Source organism: Priapulus caudatus, unplaced genomic scaffold (genome assembly GCF_000485595.1).
Source record: "Priapulus caudatus unplaced genomic scaffold, Priapulus_caudatus-5.0.1 Scaffold165, whole genome shotgun sequence".
NCBI classification, from domain to species: domain Eukaryota; kingdom Metazoa; phylum Priapulida; class Priapulimorpha; order Priapulimorphida; family Priapulidae; genus Priapulus; species Priapulus caudatus.
In genome coordinates, this window is record NW_014577226.1 from 510,662 (window position 1) to 526,060 (window position 15,399).

General features: G+C 46.0%; 1 protein-coding gene across 1 annotated transcript; it reads right to left on the reverse strand.

The window, feature by feature from the left end:
- Positions 1–1,050: 1,050 nt before the first annotated feature.
- LOC106806502 lies at positions 1,051–14,734 on the reverse strand. The gene is made up of 4 exons (XM_014808469.1): positions 14,526–14,734; positions 14,001–14,132; positions 1,943–2,068; positions 1,051–1,634 (listed from the first exon to the last, which is right to left on the reverse strand). The coding sequence occupies exons 1-4, from the start codon at positions 14,589–14,591 to the stop codon at positions 1,536–1,538; spliced, it is 423 nt and encodes a 140-aa protein (XP_014663955.1). The 5' UTR covers positions 14,592–14,734; the 3' UTR covers positions 1,051–1,535.
- Positions 14,735–15,399: the final 665 nt, after the last annotated feature.

Here is a 15,399-nt window from a genome sequence, read left to right on the forward strand (position 1 = left end):
AACACATTTCAAACACAAAAATGACCAACCGGTCGCTGTGGCTACGCCACCTGACGGAATAACACAACAACACGACAAGATAAATTTTACTTCAAATTGTTTTTAGACGTCCACGAGGCATCTAATACTTTTATTCAACGCTACTATTCGCTCCGACCTGTGATTGGAGGATAAAAATAGACCCCGCCCACTCCCGCCGCGTTCGCTATGCTATGACCGGTAGGAACGTGTACTAACTATCATATGGAGCGAACGATTTGAGTTACATATTTCTATAAATTCTAGCTATTATAGACACATGTCTTAGCCTTAATCTCTGTGAATTTTGAGTCTATTTTTATAACGGCTGAAAACTTGATCAAAATGTAAATAACTCGCTTCACGCAACGACCAACATGACCCAAGTTCTAAGCATCCAATTACCATCCTAAGATGGCGGCCAAATTTTCCGCCACTGACAGGCCGTTGTCCTATCCAGTGTTTATATATATCAATGTCCACGAGGCATCTAATACTTTTATTCAACGCTACTAATCGCTCCGACTTGTGATTGGAGGATAAAAATAGACCCCGCCCACTCCCGCCGCGTACGCTATGCTATGACCGGTAGGAACGTGTACTAACTATCATATGGAGCGAACGATTTGAGTTACATTTCTATAAATTCTAGCTATTATAGACACATGTCTTAGCCTTAATCTCTGTGAATTTTGAGTTTATTAAAGCGCAATTGGTTTAATTAATTAGCAAATATGCACGCGCGGCTATGACCGGTGAAACGAAACGTCCCGAATTCTATTTTTATCCTCCAAAAATGGAAAAGTAGGCGGGGTCTATTTTTATCCTCCAATCACAGGTCGGAGCAATTCCACTGTTAAGACCATAGATATACACCACATATATCTATGGTCTATGGTTTAGACGCATGTCAGGGGTGTTGATATATTTATGTTCCTCGATCTATATTTTATCCTGTCCTTAGTCTATATATATGGTTCTTCTATCTATACTGTGAGTTCAATCCATCCATTCTGATCTAGTCTACTGCTCCTGTGAGTTACACACCCCCGAAATCTCCACACTAACAGATAATGATAAGCCACCTAATATAATATAACACAATGTTATCACGTACCCGCCTAGTCCCACTCTCAGACAAGAAAAGAAAATGACATTTTTATACAGGAAATTATTACCATATATAAGAATTAGTCTGCCCACTATACATGTGAACCTGGTACAACGATTAAGTAATGAGGAGCATCTTAAAATAATTTGACTTTGTGCAACATAATTATACTCTAACAATATATAAAGCAAGAAGAAAAATAATCTAGTACTTACAGCGACACCACGCACACGCGCGCGCGCGTACACACACACGCACACGCACACATACGTGTGCGCATGCACGAACGCACATACGCACACACGCACACACATGGTCCCTGCAAAACGCTTCCGTCGTGTCCAGTACCGACACATATTTCGGTCTACAAAGAGCTTATAATATACGTGATGATCCGCCACATATTTCAGTCATGCTTAGACGGCAGATGCTTTAAGATGATGTGGTATCCAGGACGGAGGATGAGGTCATCTGACTTTGGCACGCAGGTGCTTTCGCTGACCAACTTCGGAAATAAAACGAGGTTATGCTCAATTCGCACCCCAAGATACCCGCACGCACGCACACGCACGTACTGACACATAATTAGGCGGATATTTTGGAATTTTTATTCAGTTAATTGTTTCACACGTAATAATTCCTAGCAGTTATTACCTACTTTGATTCGATTTTTAAAAGTAATATGCTTGTTAAAATAATAATAACAATAATAATAATGATAATAATAATAATAATAGCAGACTGTTTCAATTTCATATTGCTACGTCAACGAGATGCAGTACGCGCATCTTTGGTTACGGCAGTTTGACGTACATTGCCGTTACGATCCATCACCGTCACCAGCCACGAGAATCGGTGTCCCCACGGGCCAGGCTTCTTTATGACGTAGCACTGCTCTGTGACGTCATACTCAATCACAGACGTAAACGGATTCATCTGCTGTAGGCGGTAAGAACCGGACATTAGACCGCGGAAGCCGTGGACATTATACGAGTTACGAGCGTTATTCTAGGTCACAAAGAATTTGAGGCTACAATACACGTGCGCGAAAGAACACATTTATTATATGATAAATACGTTTATTCAACCTGTTGCCAACGGTTTTTCGACAATCGATCTAGTCGTCTTTGTCACCTGATTAACAGGTTAAATAAAACGATCAGAGAATCTGAAGAACTTATTCCGAGTTACACAATACAAGTTGAGACATGTGATTGTTACGCATGCCCTATGGTGGATATAGCATCAATGGTACCATGAGAGGAAACTCGTAGCTGAGAATTTGCGCAATAACGAGAGAAAACAGCGATAAATGATATGCGATGATATAGCCGTTTGCAGTATAGCTTTACGTTTGTAGTCCTTCGAAAAATGAGATCCATAGACCAATCAAACGAGCCAATTGTTTCCCATGAGCCAGCAAAATGCTAAGAGCGGGGTGGGGTAGATGCTAGGAAATCGTTCAATATTGTCAGTCAACAGCCCATGGAGCTTTTGCCGCCATACTAGTCACCAAAAAATATGGAAGCGCCTGTTTTCGCATTCCGCGCGGGCACCATTCCGGTGCAGTCCGATCTGCACGTATACTGTGAGTACGTATAACACACGTATAACGCCTGCATTACGTCACAATAGGCCGGCATGACGTCAATCATGTTTAATTATTCGTAATTGCAGTCGCGTACTCTGCGATTAAGATGTGAAGGAAATAAGTAGGGGAGACCGGGGCTAGAAGTAACAGGGGCAAGTTGTAACAGGCCTAATAATTCAAAGCCTATACAAATGGGGGCGCTCATAGTAGCCTACATGACGTAAATCCCCTTGGCATACGCCATCTTTCATACCATAAATGGTTAGCAATGTGCATAGTGTGTGTGCATTAAGGGGCAATAACCACTTTTGACATACGTAAGTAAAATATGACACTGGTGAGAAAAGCTGGTCTGCACTTCTGCTGCTGTAGGTTTTGGAATTAATTCAAATCTTGTTTGGGTACTTATGTAATGCGTGTACAAGTGATCAAGAAAAATTCGAGTTGTCTTTCATATGTAATGTACAGGAGGACATTTTGTCATACTGGGCATAGGTGGGGCCTGTTGTAACAAATTTCATGGGGCAGGTTGTAACATGTTACAACCTGCCCCGCAGCTGTTACAACTAACCCCGTCCTGTAAATGTTGTATTTTGCAACTATAGGGCTACCCCTGCCTTACTCCCAATAAATTCAAGTATATTAAATTAGACATGTAGTACGTCTACCTAAACATTCAAAAAAATAGTGTAGGCCTAATATATTACATTTACCGTGGTTCCAAATAGGCCTATAGGGCGGAGTAATTCCCATTAATCCATCCTGCTTAAGTCAAAGCCACCTCTCATTTTAGCTTAGCCTTCCCTTCTTTATCACATCTGTCATATATCTGTCTTACGTGCTCTTTTCAAAATCTCCGCCTAGAAAAATCTCTACCCGAGGGTGGAAGAAACATAAAACTGCACTATTGACCGACACACCGGAAAAGAATGCTCTTGAAGAAGAAGCAAAGGCGAGAGAGAAAAAGAAACGTAAAGCAGCAGAATCAAAATCCCCCAATAAAGCAGATAAAACGAAACCGAAAAAAAGGCAAACGAAAACGAAAGTGGCAACCAAGAAATCAGCAACAAACACTGCTACAAAGGCTCAGAAACGACTCAGATATGAAGCGTCGGATGAGGAGGAAACTTTCTGCCTCGTCTGTGACGAACCATATTCCAACAGCAGGCCTGGGGAAAACTGGGTCCAGTGTGTTGGTTGTTTAAACTGGTCACATGAAGAATGTATTGCTGCAGAGGAACCTTACCTGTGTCACAACTGTGATACCGATGAGTATGCATAGGTCATAGGTTTACTCTGATGATCAAGCCTGAGGTGGGCCCTTTATTTGGTTTTAGGTAGGCAAGCTTAGCCTGCTATTGTTGAATTAGGATTGACGTTTGAACAATAAGAGCTAGTCTGGGGAAGACAGTGCAGTTTTGTTTTAGAGCAAAGGAGGACAGAGTTTGTTATTCTCCGATCGCAGTTTAATTTAGTTCTATAGACGTTTGAACAATAGTTAGTCTGGGGAAGACGGTGAAGTTTTGTTTTAGAGCAAAGGAGGACAGAGTTTAATTGTTGTTCTCAGATCGAAGTTTAATTGAGTTCTAGACGTTTGAACAATAGTTAGTCTGGGGAAGACGGTGAAGTTTTGTTTTAGAAAAAACAGGAGGACAGAGTTAGTTGTTCTCAGATCGAAGTTTATACTATAAAGGAGGCAGTTGTTTAAAAGTTACCTCATTGTGTTTCTTAGCCATTGATTCTTTGCAGTTACATGAACTTTCAAAATCATTGGGTAGGTTAAAAAGGGTATTTTTAAACTTAAAAACGTGCATTCCTGCATGAATTTGAAGTACTTCAAAGTTAGTAAACAAAGAATTTTCCTACCCAAATAATGTTATTTGGCTACATGTTTGGGTAGGTAGGGTAAGTGCAAACGAACAATCATTAAGGGCGGCCCTATTTATGCAAGAATTACAGTAATAAAATGCTGTTACAACCTACCCCGGTGTGTTTCAACCTACCCCCGAATGTGGTACAACTTGCCCCAACATTTTCGAGAGGGGTTGGTAATTGTAACAGTCGACTTTGAGCCCATTTATCACCTAAGTGGAGAGACCTGCTAAAACTTTCATTAAGCCCAATACATCTTCGTATACCAAGCTTTCATGACAGCATGATAGATTATGAATACATCAAGATACCTAGGAGCAATGGAAGAAAATAGAAAATTCGTTATAACTAGCCCCGGTCTCCCCTACGTTTGACCGGCTTGATATAACCGCCGCTTAACCGTTTAATAGTTTAACCATAGATATATACAACACAGTTGTATATATCTATGGTTTAACATAACAACCGTTAACGCGTCATAAATAACACGTCGCGAGTAATTTGCGATCGCTAAAAAGCAAAGGAGCGATTATATCGCAAAGGGCTGTTCGCTAAGGTGGGGCATCGTAACGACACTAGCGTGTCTAGGAGAGGGCGTTTTCTGCGCCCTTTACCCAACATTGCGATGGCTTATGAGGTCCTGCCTGACTTTGCTGGCAAAATTATACGACTGCGAACTTACCACTATGGTATATGATATCGAGAACACACTGGTATTATTTCTGGAATGATTTTCTGTTACGTATGTACTCTATGTCATGAGCTACATATCGTTTATGTTTTACGCGTTGATGAGAGGAGAGTAGGTGGTCGATCGATGCGGTTATATTGTAACACTAACAGCCGAGTAAATACGAATAGGAAAATATCGAAGCACAAGTCACATGCCGTGCGATTATGTATTATTACCTTATTACAAGAACCATCACAGCAATGCATTATGGAACATATTCTTCTGTTCTACTAAAGCGCTTGCGCGCCAGATTTTACACAGTGTTCGTTAGATTTTCACCGCGCAAGTTTGCAGTGGATCCATAGTCTGTCATTGCCACGACGCAAAACACCCCTAACGCTACGATCCCGGTAACTCGATGCACTAGGCTGAATGCGGTTAATTTAGGCAATCTGGTACGCGTGATTCGATATAGCGAGTGATCGATTAGTGCCGGTAATTTCTATAGGCGGGGAAAACATTTGCGCATCGAGGGTGCCCCCCCCCCGAGTTGCCTGTTACAGGCCCAAGGTCCCGCGACGAGGGAGGAGTGGATAAATTCACATTTTGAGTAGGGAAGAGGCTATGTAAAACTCGTGTGATATACGCAGGATTATCAAACCTGAAAGTTTATAATGGCAGCTTAAGCGTTTTAGCACGCTATAACTGCTATATCTATAACTATTGATATAATATTGTTATATAGTCATATGCATAGATAGATTTTCCCTTCATTCTGCTTATTGTTTTCGTAAGTTATTGCGAGTAGCGTAGGTGCGAGGTGCAATTTTTATCAAAGATCGTTCGCATTCGAGTTGATTTTTCCCACCGGGGCGGGGGCTGAGCCTATCCGCTAAGGCGCCACCTCTGCCACCAACATATTCTCTGCATATAAGTCATAAATTATTGTAATAATACCATATGAATACAATAACATGTATTTAAATGTGACATGGTGTAATAATAACACTATGAGTCAGACAAGCAAGCTAACACGGCTTTCGGAGACATTTGTTACTGCGTAGCAGATTTGCTTCACCTGTGCGCAAGCGCAGGCTCCCGCCCCCGTGCACCCGTGTACAAACAAGCACAGCATGCGGGCGTTTCAATGAAGTCATTGGATTATCAGATGCGTTAATTATATCCTCTTACGCGCATTCTTATGCGTGAGTGCACGTCGGTACGTACCTGCATAGGTACATAGGTATCCAGCGTGAGGTGGGCGTGAGGTGGGTACAGGTGGGGGTCATCACTATGGCAATCAATAACAGACGTCATTCATTCCATTTGTCAATCATTGACGAAAACACGCGAGGTTTCCCGAAGTAATAACACTTCGAGAGACGGACGCAGTAAACAGTGATCTCGAGTCGGTTTTCGGTGAAAATACCAGATTTTCACCGCTCATTATCTCAGCGTAGGGGCATCGTAGGGACATGCGGTTTGTTTTATATGAACAAGGTAAGACAGCTAATCAATAATACTTCAAAGTTTATTATATGTCGTATAGAATAATATCCCCCGCGACAATCACCCGGACAATTACCATGGGAGCAATCTACCCCTCGCGGACTAATGACCCTCAATGCCATGTTTTACCCTCATGCATTTCACCCCTTCGAGACATTGATCACTATGCCGACATACCCCCGGACATTTTACGCCGTGGCGGACTTACCCCCGGAATTTTGACCCCCGCAATTACCCCCGACAATTACCCCGCCGGCACAATACCCCGGACATTTGACTAAGTTCTTTGTCCTACTGGGGCTTCGTTCTGTCCTACGGGTTCGTTGTGTCCTACGGGGTCGCTGGTCCCTCTACGGCGCGTTCGGGTCCTCCGTCGTTGGTCCTTAGCAGTTCGTGCACGCAGGCCACACGCGTAATTATTTTCTTTAAGTTGGTTTGGTAATTTCATTTTTATTTAGAAGTAATTATTTTTCTCATCATTTAGATTTTTAAATTTAATTCTGTTTTAAATTTTCAATTTTAATTTAAAAAGAAGTTATTTAATTTTTGATTCAATTTTTTTTTTTTAATTTAATTGTATATGGATTTGTTTAAATTTAATTTTTTTCAAATTTTATTACCACGAGCCGTATTGTGTCTACGCGTGACACGATACAAACTAACTGACGTTCGATGGCAGCCATTAAATACTTATAATAAATGTAATACTAACCGACTAAAAAATAATTTATGGTCAAACAAGTATAACGAAGTGTATTTACACAGGTATTTTTGCTGAGTACGGCCTGTGTAGGGTTACCACAGCTACTCTTACAGGTGTATGCATCTTTACCCAAGGTGATGAAATTAGTTTGGAGCCAGTGAATGAAACGTAGACAAAACATAAGGATATTGTCGTGTGTGGAATTGAATTTCTGTACCGGATAATGGGTCTGCTCGAGGTTGAGATGACACTGAAATAGTTAAAGAATTAGTTTTTCTTCTTCCTCCTTCCAATCCTGTCTGTGCCCTACTTAGATCTGTGAAAAGCTCCATACATGAATAAACATTGGCAACGTAACCAAAATTTTTAAAGAAAATTTAACAAATACAATTTAAAAGAGTTAAATAAAAAAGAATAAAAAAATAATAATAATAAAATAAAAAATTGGATTTAAAGAATAAATTGTCAATTCACGTCTACTCGCTTTACCCGATAGGACAAACGACCGTAAGGGCACCACACGACCCGTTGAGTACAACGACCATAGGACCAACACCCCGACCGTTAGACTATAGATCGGTTCCCGGACAGCATTTTACCCCTCGCCGGGACAATTACCCCGGCAATTACCCCCCTACATTGATCCCCCAGTACAATACCCGTCAGACGAGATTTACCCCCGGACAATTACCCCGGACATTTAGCCCCCATGCATTTACCCCTCATCCATTCAGCCCCGCAAGTCCATCGGCTCGTGACAAGGTAGCCCGCCCGGACATTACCGCCGCGTGGACAATACACCCCTGCATTCTGACCCTTCAAGACAACTACCCCGGGAGACTCTTACCCCCGGGCATTATTACCCCGGGACAATCACCCTCCGGGACATTACCCCCAGGACAATTACCCCCGGACAAGTTTACCCCTGACAGTGCTGTGCGGCGGCCTGCGATACTTCGTGCGTGCGTGTGTGCTGTTGCAGCGCCGTACACGTGTGTTGCAGGTACACGGTGTGTCGCATGTGTGCATCGCTGGAAGTGCTGTTGTACGTTACTAACGGTGCGTGCGTGCGCCGTGTTGTGTGGTGTGCTTTGTAACTCGAACAATATCAGCATCTGCTGTGCGCCAACGTTAAACTGCGCATGCGCATATGACGGTCAAGTTTTGGTTATACTAATCATCATTCGACAACATCGGTATTGTCCGGGGGGGGTAAGTGTCCGGGGGGGTAAGACGTCCGGGGGGTGATTGTCCGGGGGACTCGTGAATTCTAGCATGGGGCCAGGTAAATCGGGATCGGGGATATGTGTAATGTCCGGGGGCGGTAAATGTCCGGGTAGAATTGTCGGGTGGGGTAAATGTCCGGAGGGGTAATTGGTACCGGGGCGGTAAAATGTACGAGGGTTATATTAGTCGGGGGGGTAAATGCTTCCGGGGATAATTGTCTGGAGGGGGCTATGCGGTAATTTGTGTCGCCGGTGAGGTAGTCGGGGCTTTTTTTTTTTGTTTTTGGTTGGTGTTCTGTTTTTGGTAGGGTGAACTTCGGCATGGGGGGGTAACATCCCCTGGGTGGTAACTTGTCCGGTGGGTAATTTGTCGGGGTGAAATGGCGATGCGGGCTTAGATTGTCGGGGGTTGTGTAGGGTATTGCGCCGGGTTTTGTTTTGTGGTTGTATATGTGTTGTGCGTGTGGTGCCGGTCGACGGCGCGGTTAAGATGTCGCAGGGGGTGTGTGTGATGAGTGTGGGTCCGTGGGGGCTGTAACAAGTGTGGGGGAACCATTTTGATTAGGTTAACATGTGGGCGGCGGGGGGGGGTGGTGGTCAGTGTAATGTATTGTTGCGCGGGGGCTGGTGGGTGTGTGGGGTGGGGTTGTGGTGGTCGTAAATGATCCGTGGAGGGGGGTCAATGTCCGGCGGGGTAACATGTCCGGGCTGCTAAATGTCGGGTTGGGGGGGGTGGTTGGTGTGGGGGGTGGTGGGGGGAGGGGAGTGGGTGTGGGCGTGTGGTGTGAGGTGGGGGGGTGGTGTTAAAGTGGCATTGGGGTGTGGGTGGGGGTAGAGGGGAGTGGGGTGGGGGGGACAATATGTTCGGGGGGTGGGGGGTTAATTGGCCGGGACGGGGTTAATTTGTTACTTTGCTGTGTTCTTGTTCCCTCACACCCCTTTCCCCCTTCGCCCTCTTTCTCTCTCACCCACTTCTTTCCCCTTCGCTCCCTCCCCCTGCCCGCATTTTTCCTCCTATCCTCCCCCTTGCCTCCCCTGCCCTCCGCACACCGTTTCCACTTCCGCTCCCCCATCCGTCGGCATTGTACCCTCCTACTTTGTATACCGTTCCTTTTGTTGTTGTGGGGGGGGGGTGTTGGCGGGGTTGTTTTTGGGTGTGTGTGTTTTGGTCGCTTGGTCTAGTATTCACCGCGGCTTATGTGACTTGTTCTCATCCACTCGGACTGACTATGCAGGCTCTACTGTACAAGTTATTTTACTGTTCTCTCTTACTGATTCCTCGTTTTCCATTATTACGCGCCATTCCTTCTATCGCTCTCCTTTATGTCAATTCTCCTGTGGCTGTTATCCCCTCGGTCTTCTCAGTCATAATTACATCACTTTTCATATGCTCTCTACTATTCCTGGATGTGACATCTTGCTCCTTCTCTCGTTTTGGGTGTTGTGGGTGTGGGGGGGGGGGGGGGGGGTGGGTGGAGTGGGGGTGGGGGGGTTTTGGTGGGGTGCGCGCCGGGGCGGGGGGGGGGCGGGGGTGGGGGGGGGGGGTTGGGGTGGGTGGAGGGGTTGGGGTGGGGGCGTGGGGGGGGGGTGGGTGGCGGGCCCTGCGGGCGTGGGCGGGGCGGGGGGGTGAGGGGGGGGGTGGCGTGGGGGGGATGGGTGGGGGGGGGTGGGGGGGGGGGCGGTGGGGGGGGGGGGTGGGGGGTGTTGGGTAGGGGTGGTCGGGGTCGGGTGGGGGTGTGTGGGGGGGGGCGTCGGAAGAATGGGTGGGGGGGGGGGGGGGTGGGGGTGCCCTGTGAGCACGCGGAGGAAGGGGGTGCGGCGGGGGGGGGGGACGGGCTTTGTTGTGGCAAACGTTTTCACTCGTTGGTGTGGCGGCGGGCGCGCGCGCGTCTGGGCGCGCTGTGTCCGCGCGTGGTGGGCGGTGGTGTGTGTGTGTGTGTGTTCATGTGTATAGTGTGTGTGTGTAGTCGACCCCTTGTCGCTCCTCTCGCTGCATGGGCGCGCTCTCTCGATGTACTCCGGGCGCGTGTGCGCGCTCGCTTTCGTCTATACTGTGTCTTTATTCTCTCCTCTACTCTTTCCCCCCTCGTATTTGCCCGCTGTGCGAGGCCCCGGTCTTCCGTGTGTGTTGTGTGTCATTTTGTATAGGATGCGTGTATTACGGGGGTGGGAGGTTGTGTTGAGGGGTGGGGGTGTTGTGGGTGTGTGACTTCTCACCTGATAGCGTGGGGGGGGGCTCGATATAGGTTCGTCTCTCAGGGCGGCCGGGGGTGTCCCTATATTCTCCTCTCTCATTCTATATCACTCCTTCCACCTCTCCCTGCTGCTCCCCTCACCCTTTCAGTATCCTCATTCTTCCTCTCCAAAAATAACCTGTTTGGTGTTGTGTGCGGGTGGGGTTCTGGGGTGGGTTTTCTTCTTTCTTTCCCTCCCTCCTCTCCCTTCTCACTCTTAAACTTCACTCTCTCATTCCTTCATTACTCCTCTCGCGCCTCCGTGTGCGGTGAGCAAATGTGGGGGCGGGGTGGCGAGGTGGCGGCTCGTCTCCTCTTCTTCTCTTTCTCTACTCTTCTCTCCTAATCTCATCACACTACTTATCTGATAGCTTCTTCTTCTCCCTCCTCTCTCATAGCACACCTCTAGCGTTCTTCTCTCTGTTTCTTCTTTACTTCTCTCCATTCCGTTCTCCTCTTTCTTGTCACTTCACTCAATTTCTTCCACGTGAGGGGGATGGGGCTGGGCGGGGTGGCTGTAATTGTCTTGAGACCTAGGTGCTCTCGGGGAGTGTGCTGGGGAGGGGGGGGCGGAGGTGGTTGGGCTGTGCTGGTGGGGGGGGTGGGGGGGGGTTGAGATTGGCTGTCTGGTGTTTGTCTGGGTGTGGGGGGGGCTTGTCGCGTTTGTGTGATCTGGGGGTTTGGGCGGCGGTCTCGGGGTGGCTCGGGGGGGGGCGGGGTGCTCTTGTGGTGCTTGTCTTTCTGTAATATTGCGGCGATCAGGACGTCACGCAGCTCACCACATCTCTACCACAACGTACCATCACAATTTCACACCCATCAACGTGGACTACCTACCACCTTCCATACCTACTGCTGATACTACCCTCGACACAGTATCACTAACCTAATCAACCTCTAGTCCTACACGTACTCCTTCTCTCTTCCTCTGCGTCTCTTATTCGTTCTTCCTTCACTGTCTTCTACTGGCAGGGTTTCTTTGGCTCTCTTTTACTTCTTTTCTCTCGCACGCTTCCATTTCTCTGTTCCCTTCTCTTACTTTCTATTACTCTCTACTATATCGGCTCAATTTTTGATCAACACTTCCTCGAAGTGTAATCACCTTTGCTATATTTTGTGGCATATAGCTGCGCGCCTATTATTGTGTCTTCTGATCTCGTTCTGTCTTCTTCATCTTCTTTTCTCTCTTTCTCGTTCCCTTCTTATACTTTCTACTCTATCTCCTTTATTGCTCATCTCTCTTCTTCACTCGCACACATCCACCACAACACACATTTGGCCTTGAAGCGAATCGCGTGTCTTCTCTATTGAATAGATATTACTAATGCTGACATAAAATTCTGTTCATATCAAGTAATTTTTCTTTCATTCTTTCCAGTATTACTTCTCATTTAATATCACTCTCTTCGACCGTTTTTCCTCATAGTTAATCTTTAATTGTCTTCTCTACATCATCTCTTCTTTATACACCTCGCATTATATCACCTGTGTTAGTAAATTATAATTGCCCATCTCCTTTCTTCTTCGGTGGGTGGGTCGAGGGGTCAGTAGATGGGCTGCCATGATCTGTGCGACTATCAATCATGTCTACACGGTATGCGTGGGTGTGAGGCGGTCGATGCCTGCGGTGGGGGTGGGCGGTGCCGCTAGCGTTAGTGGCGGCTATGATAGGTTATGGATCCGTCATCACGACACACTCGAGGCGCTACGTTCACTCGAGCCAAGCGTTGGTGATATAGGATAAACAAGTTTTGTGCGATTGCGTGAGGTCAAACCGGGAGTTTTCCTGCGCTGCTGTCGATGGGAGGTTGGTTGTGCAGCAGCGACGGTGAAGGTGGCGTGGGGTCGTGCGTAGGGTTGGGTGCAACAGACTGTAATCTAGCACTTTGGGATGGCAGGAACGTTTGTGAGAGTTGTCAATCTCGGGGGTCGAGGCCGTTGGTGGCGCAAGAGCGCGGCGCAGTGCTGAGGTGCGGAGGTTCTTGGTGGATTTCGGCATGGAGAAGTGTGGTGGTGGTCGCAACATGCGAGAAGTAAACTATTTTTCCACGACGTTTTGCGGAAGGGTTCGTGTCGGTATAGTGGTAGAGTGCAGTCTGCGGTGGGCGGATTTGCTCGGAGCGGTTGCCTAGTGGTACATTAGAATTGTTATTAGCTATTTTCCCTCAGCCGGATCGGCTGGCGGTGACCCCTCAGCTGAAAGTTACAAGAGCCACCGCGGGCACGACGCAGGACGGGTGTGAAGCAGAACGAGTGAAAGCGATGAAACGATCGAACGATGAACGAAGTGTAGGGTGTGCGGGCGACCGTGCATTGTAGACGATTTTATTTTTATCGGGACGTAATTCCAAAATCAAAATGTTGAGTTTCATGGAACGACTATAGTTTACGTGGCGGAGCCCGGGGCTCATGTTGTGGCTGATGTCTTGTAGGATCAGTCTGTTGCGGTGATCCAGTTGACATATGGCGATAATAACGAATTGATGGAACCAAGCGTGTCGCGATGCTGGCTGTGTAAATTTCTGCACGCATCTCTCTCTGAATGCCGCATTTCTGGTCCGTTGATTGTTGGCGCCTGTTGTGACGCATTTGTTATTCTCATTTTTTTGCTCTCTCAGTGCGCGCATATTCAGGTCCCGGCACACCATCGTTTCTCTTTCATCGTTTCATTCGTTCATCCGTTGGTAAATATCGTCTGGGCGCGGTTGTTCGCGGTGTGGGCCTGTTAAGACTCGCGTACGCGTGAACGTCCGTCTTGGTAAATATTACCTGGGTAGTGGTGGTGGTAGTGTGCTGTAGGATACTCTGCGGGGGCCCCACCCCCTTAAACTTTTATTGCGAAGGTATAAATTGTTTGTATCAATATAGTTAATTCTTGTCTTATCTGGTTGGTTCTCGTTGCGTCGCCGTTCTCTGTTCGCCTATCATGTTAGCGATATACGATGGATACAGTGATGTTTTCGACAGACTAATTGGTTTAGGTAAGACAGCGTAGTAGAATTAAGTAGCGTGCGTGGACGTTTGCCACGTGGTTACATAACGGTTATATAATCGTGAACGTACCAGGCTTGGTGCTTCGTCGTACAGTTTGGCTTCTGCCTGACGAATAGCGTCAACCACCCCCATGCGTGGCTGAACAGCGACCTCTTCTATGATCTTCTGTCCACTCTCGTCGATCTCTATTTTTACCGTTCTCTACGGAGCATCAATGCAGTTTAAGTAGCCGTTAGCAGCGCCGATACGTGATAAAGTATAGCCCATATGTTTTCATTTAAATATCTCTATACCTCGTACACTTATTTACCTGATTGCGAAAAATGGTTTCCATCGAGGACATTTTCCATATTTTTCTATGAGAAAATTTGCTAGTAAATTAAACTTGCGGGTATATAACGTACATTTTAATTAATGCAGACTAGCTAATTGCAAGCTATTATATTTAGGGATTAAAAACTACAGGAAACTACGTCAATTGAGTTAAAATTTTAATAGAAACACATGCGCCCACAATGGTTTCCTTAGATCACGTTCGGTCGGCGTTGTTATCGCCAACATTGGCGTAGGCGTCAATTACGGTCGTGCACTCACCGGTTGTGACATAACTAGGAATCTGTGTCTCCCTCTGCCGCGTACTGCTGATCCGCCCATCTTCATCCTGATCGCCGGTTGCGACGCCAAGGCTGATGGTCGCGCGAACGTCGCGCCTTGGGGACTGGGTTGAGTTTTTATAAGAGGCAGCCAAGATGTACTCGCCGTAACTCGAGTAGAGATAACATCGAATATTGAGAGAAGGGTTGGACGTGGGGTCGCCATCAATGGGACACCATGCTTCAACTGGACATTATCTGCTGCTATAACGTCTTGTAACATCGAGGCGACCTGTAAATTAAACACGAAAATGATATTGTATTAGCTCTTCTATAGCCTATAGCCTCATCGAATAGCCTGAACAAACATATTCTGGATTGCATTCGCCATTCTAGTAGTTTCTATTTTAGTGTTTGCATAGCACCCTGCAACTTTGAACTCAATAATTCACTCAATCATTAAATAACCTATGTCACAATTTTATGGGGAGTATAATTATTTGTAAAAGAAAAGCTAAAACTTCTGACAGCGATCGTACATCCTTAAACCATTACCAGTTAAAATGTGTTTAGAGTAGATAAAAACCTAAAACAGAGAATCTAAATCCTCAATTTAAAAGTGAGTGTGTTTAGATATAGGCATCAAAAATGTTTATTTTAGAAAATTTATGGAGTCGCGAGTGTTGTTGACATCGAAGGGAATGGCAAAATACAGATATAATAGTTATAAGTTATAAAATATGATTAACGAGTAAGTAAATTCATATAACTGTTGTTTTTATATTTGATATTCTGAAAAAAAGTATAATTGTATAATGAAAGTCACTTTAGCACTCTTTGTGTAAATGGCTCTAATTATCTGTGGAAAGACTTAT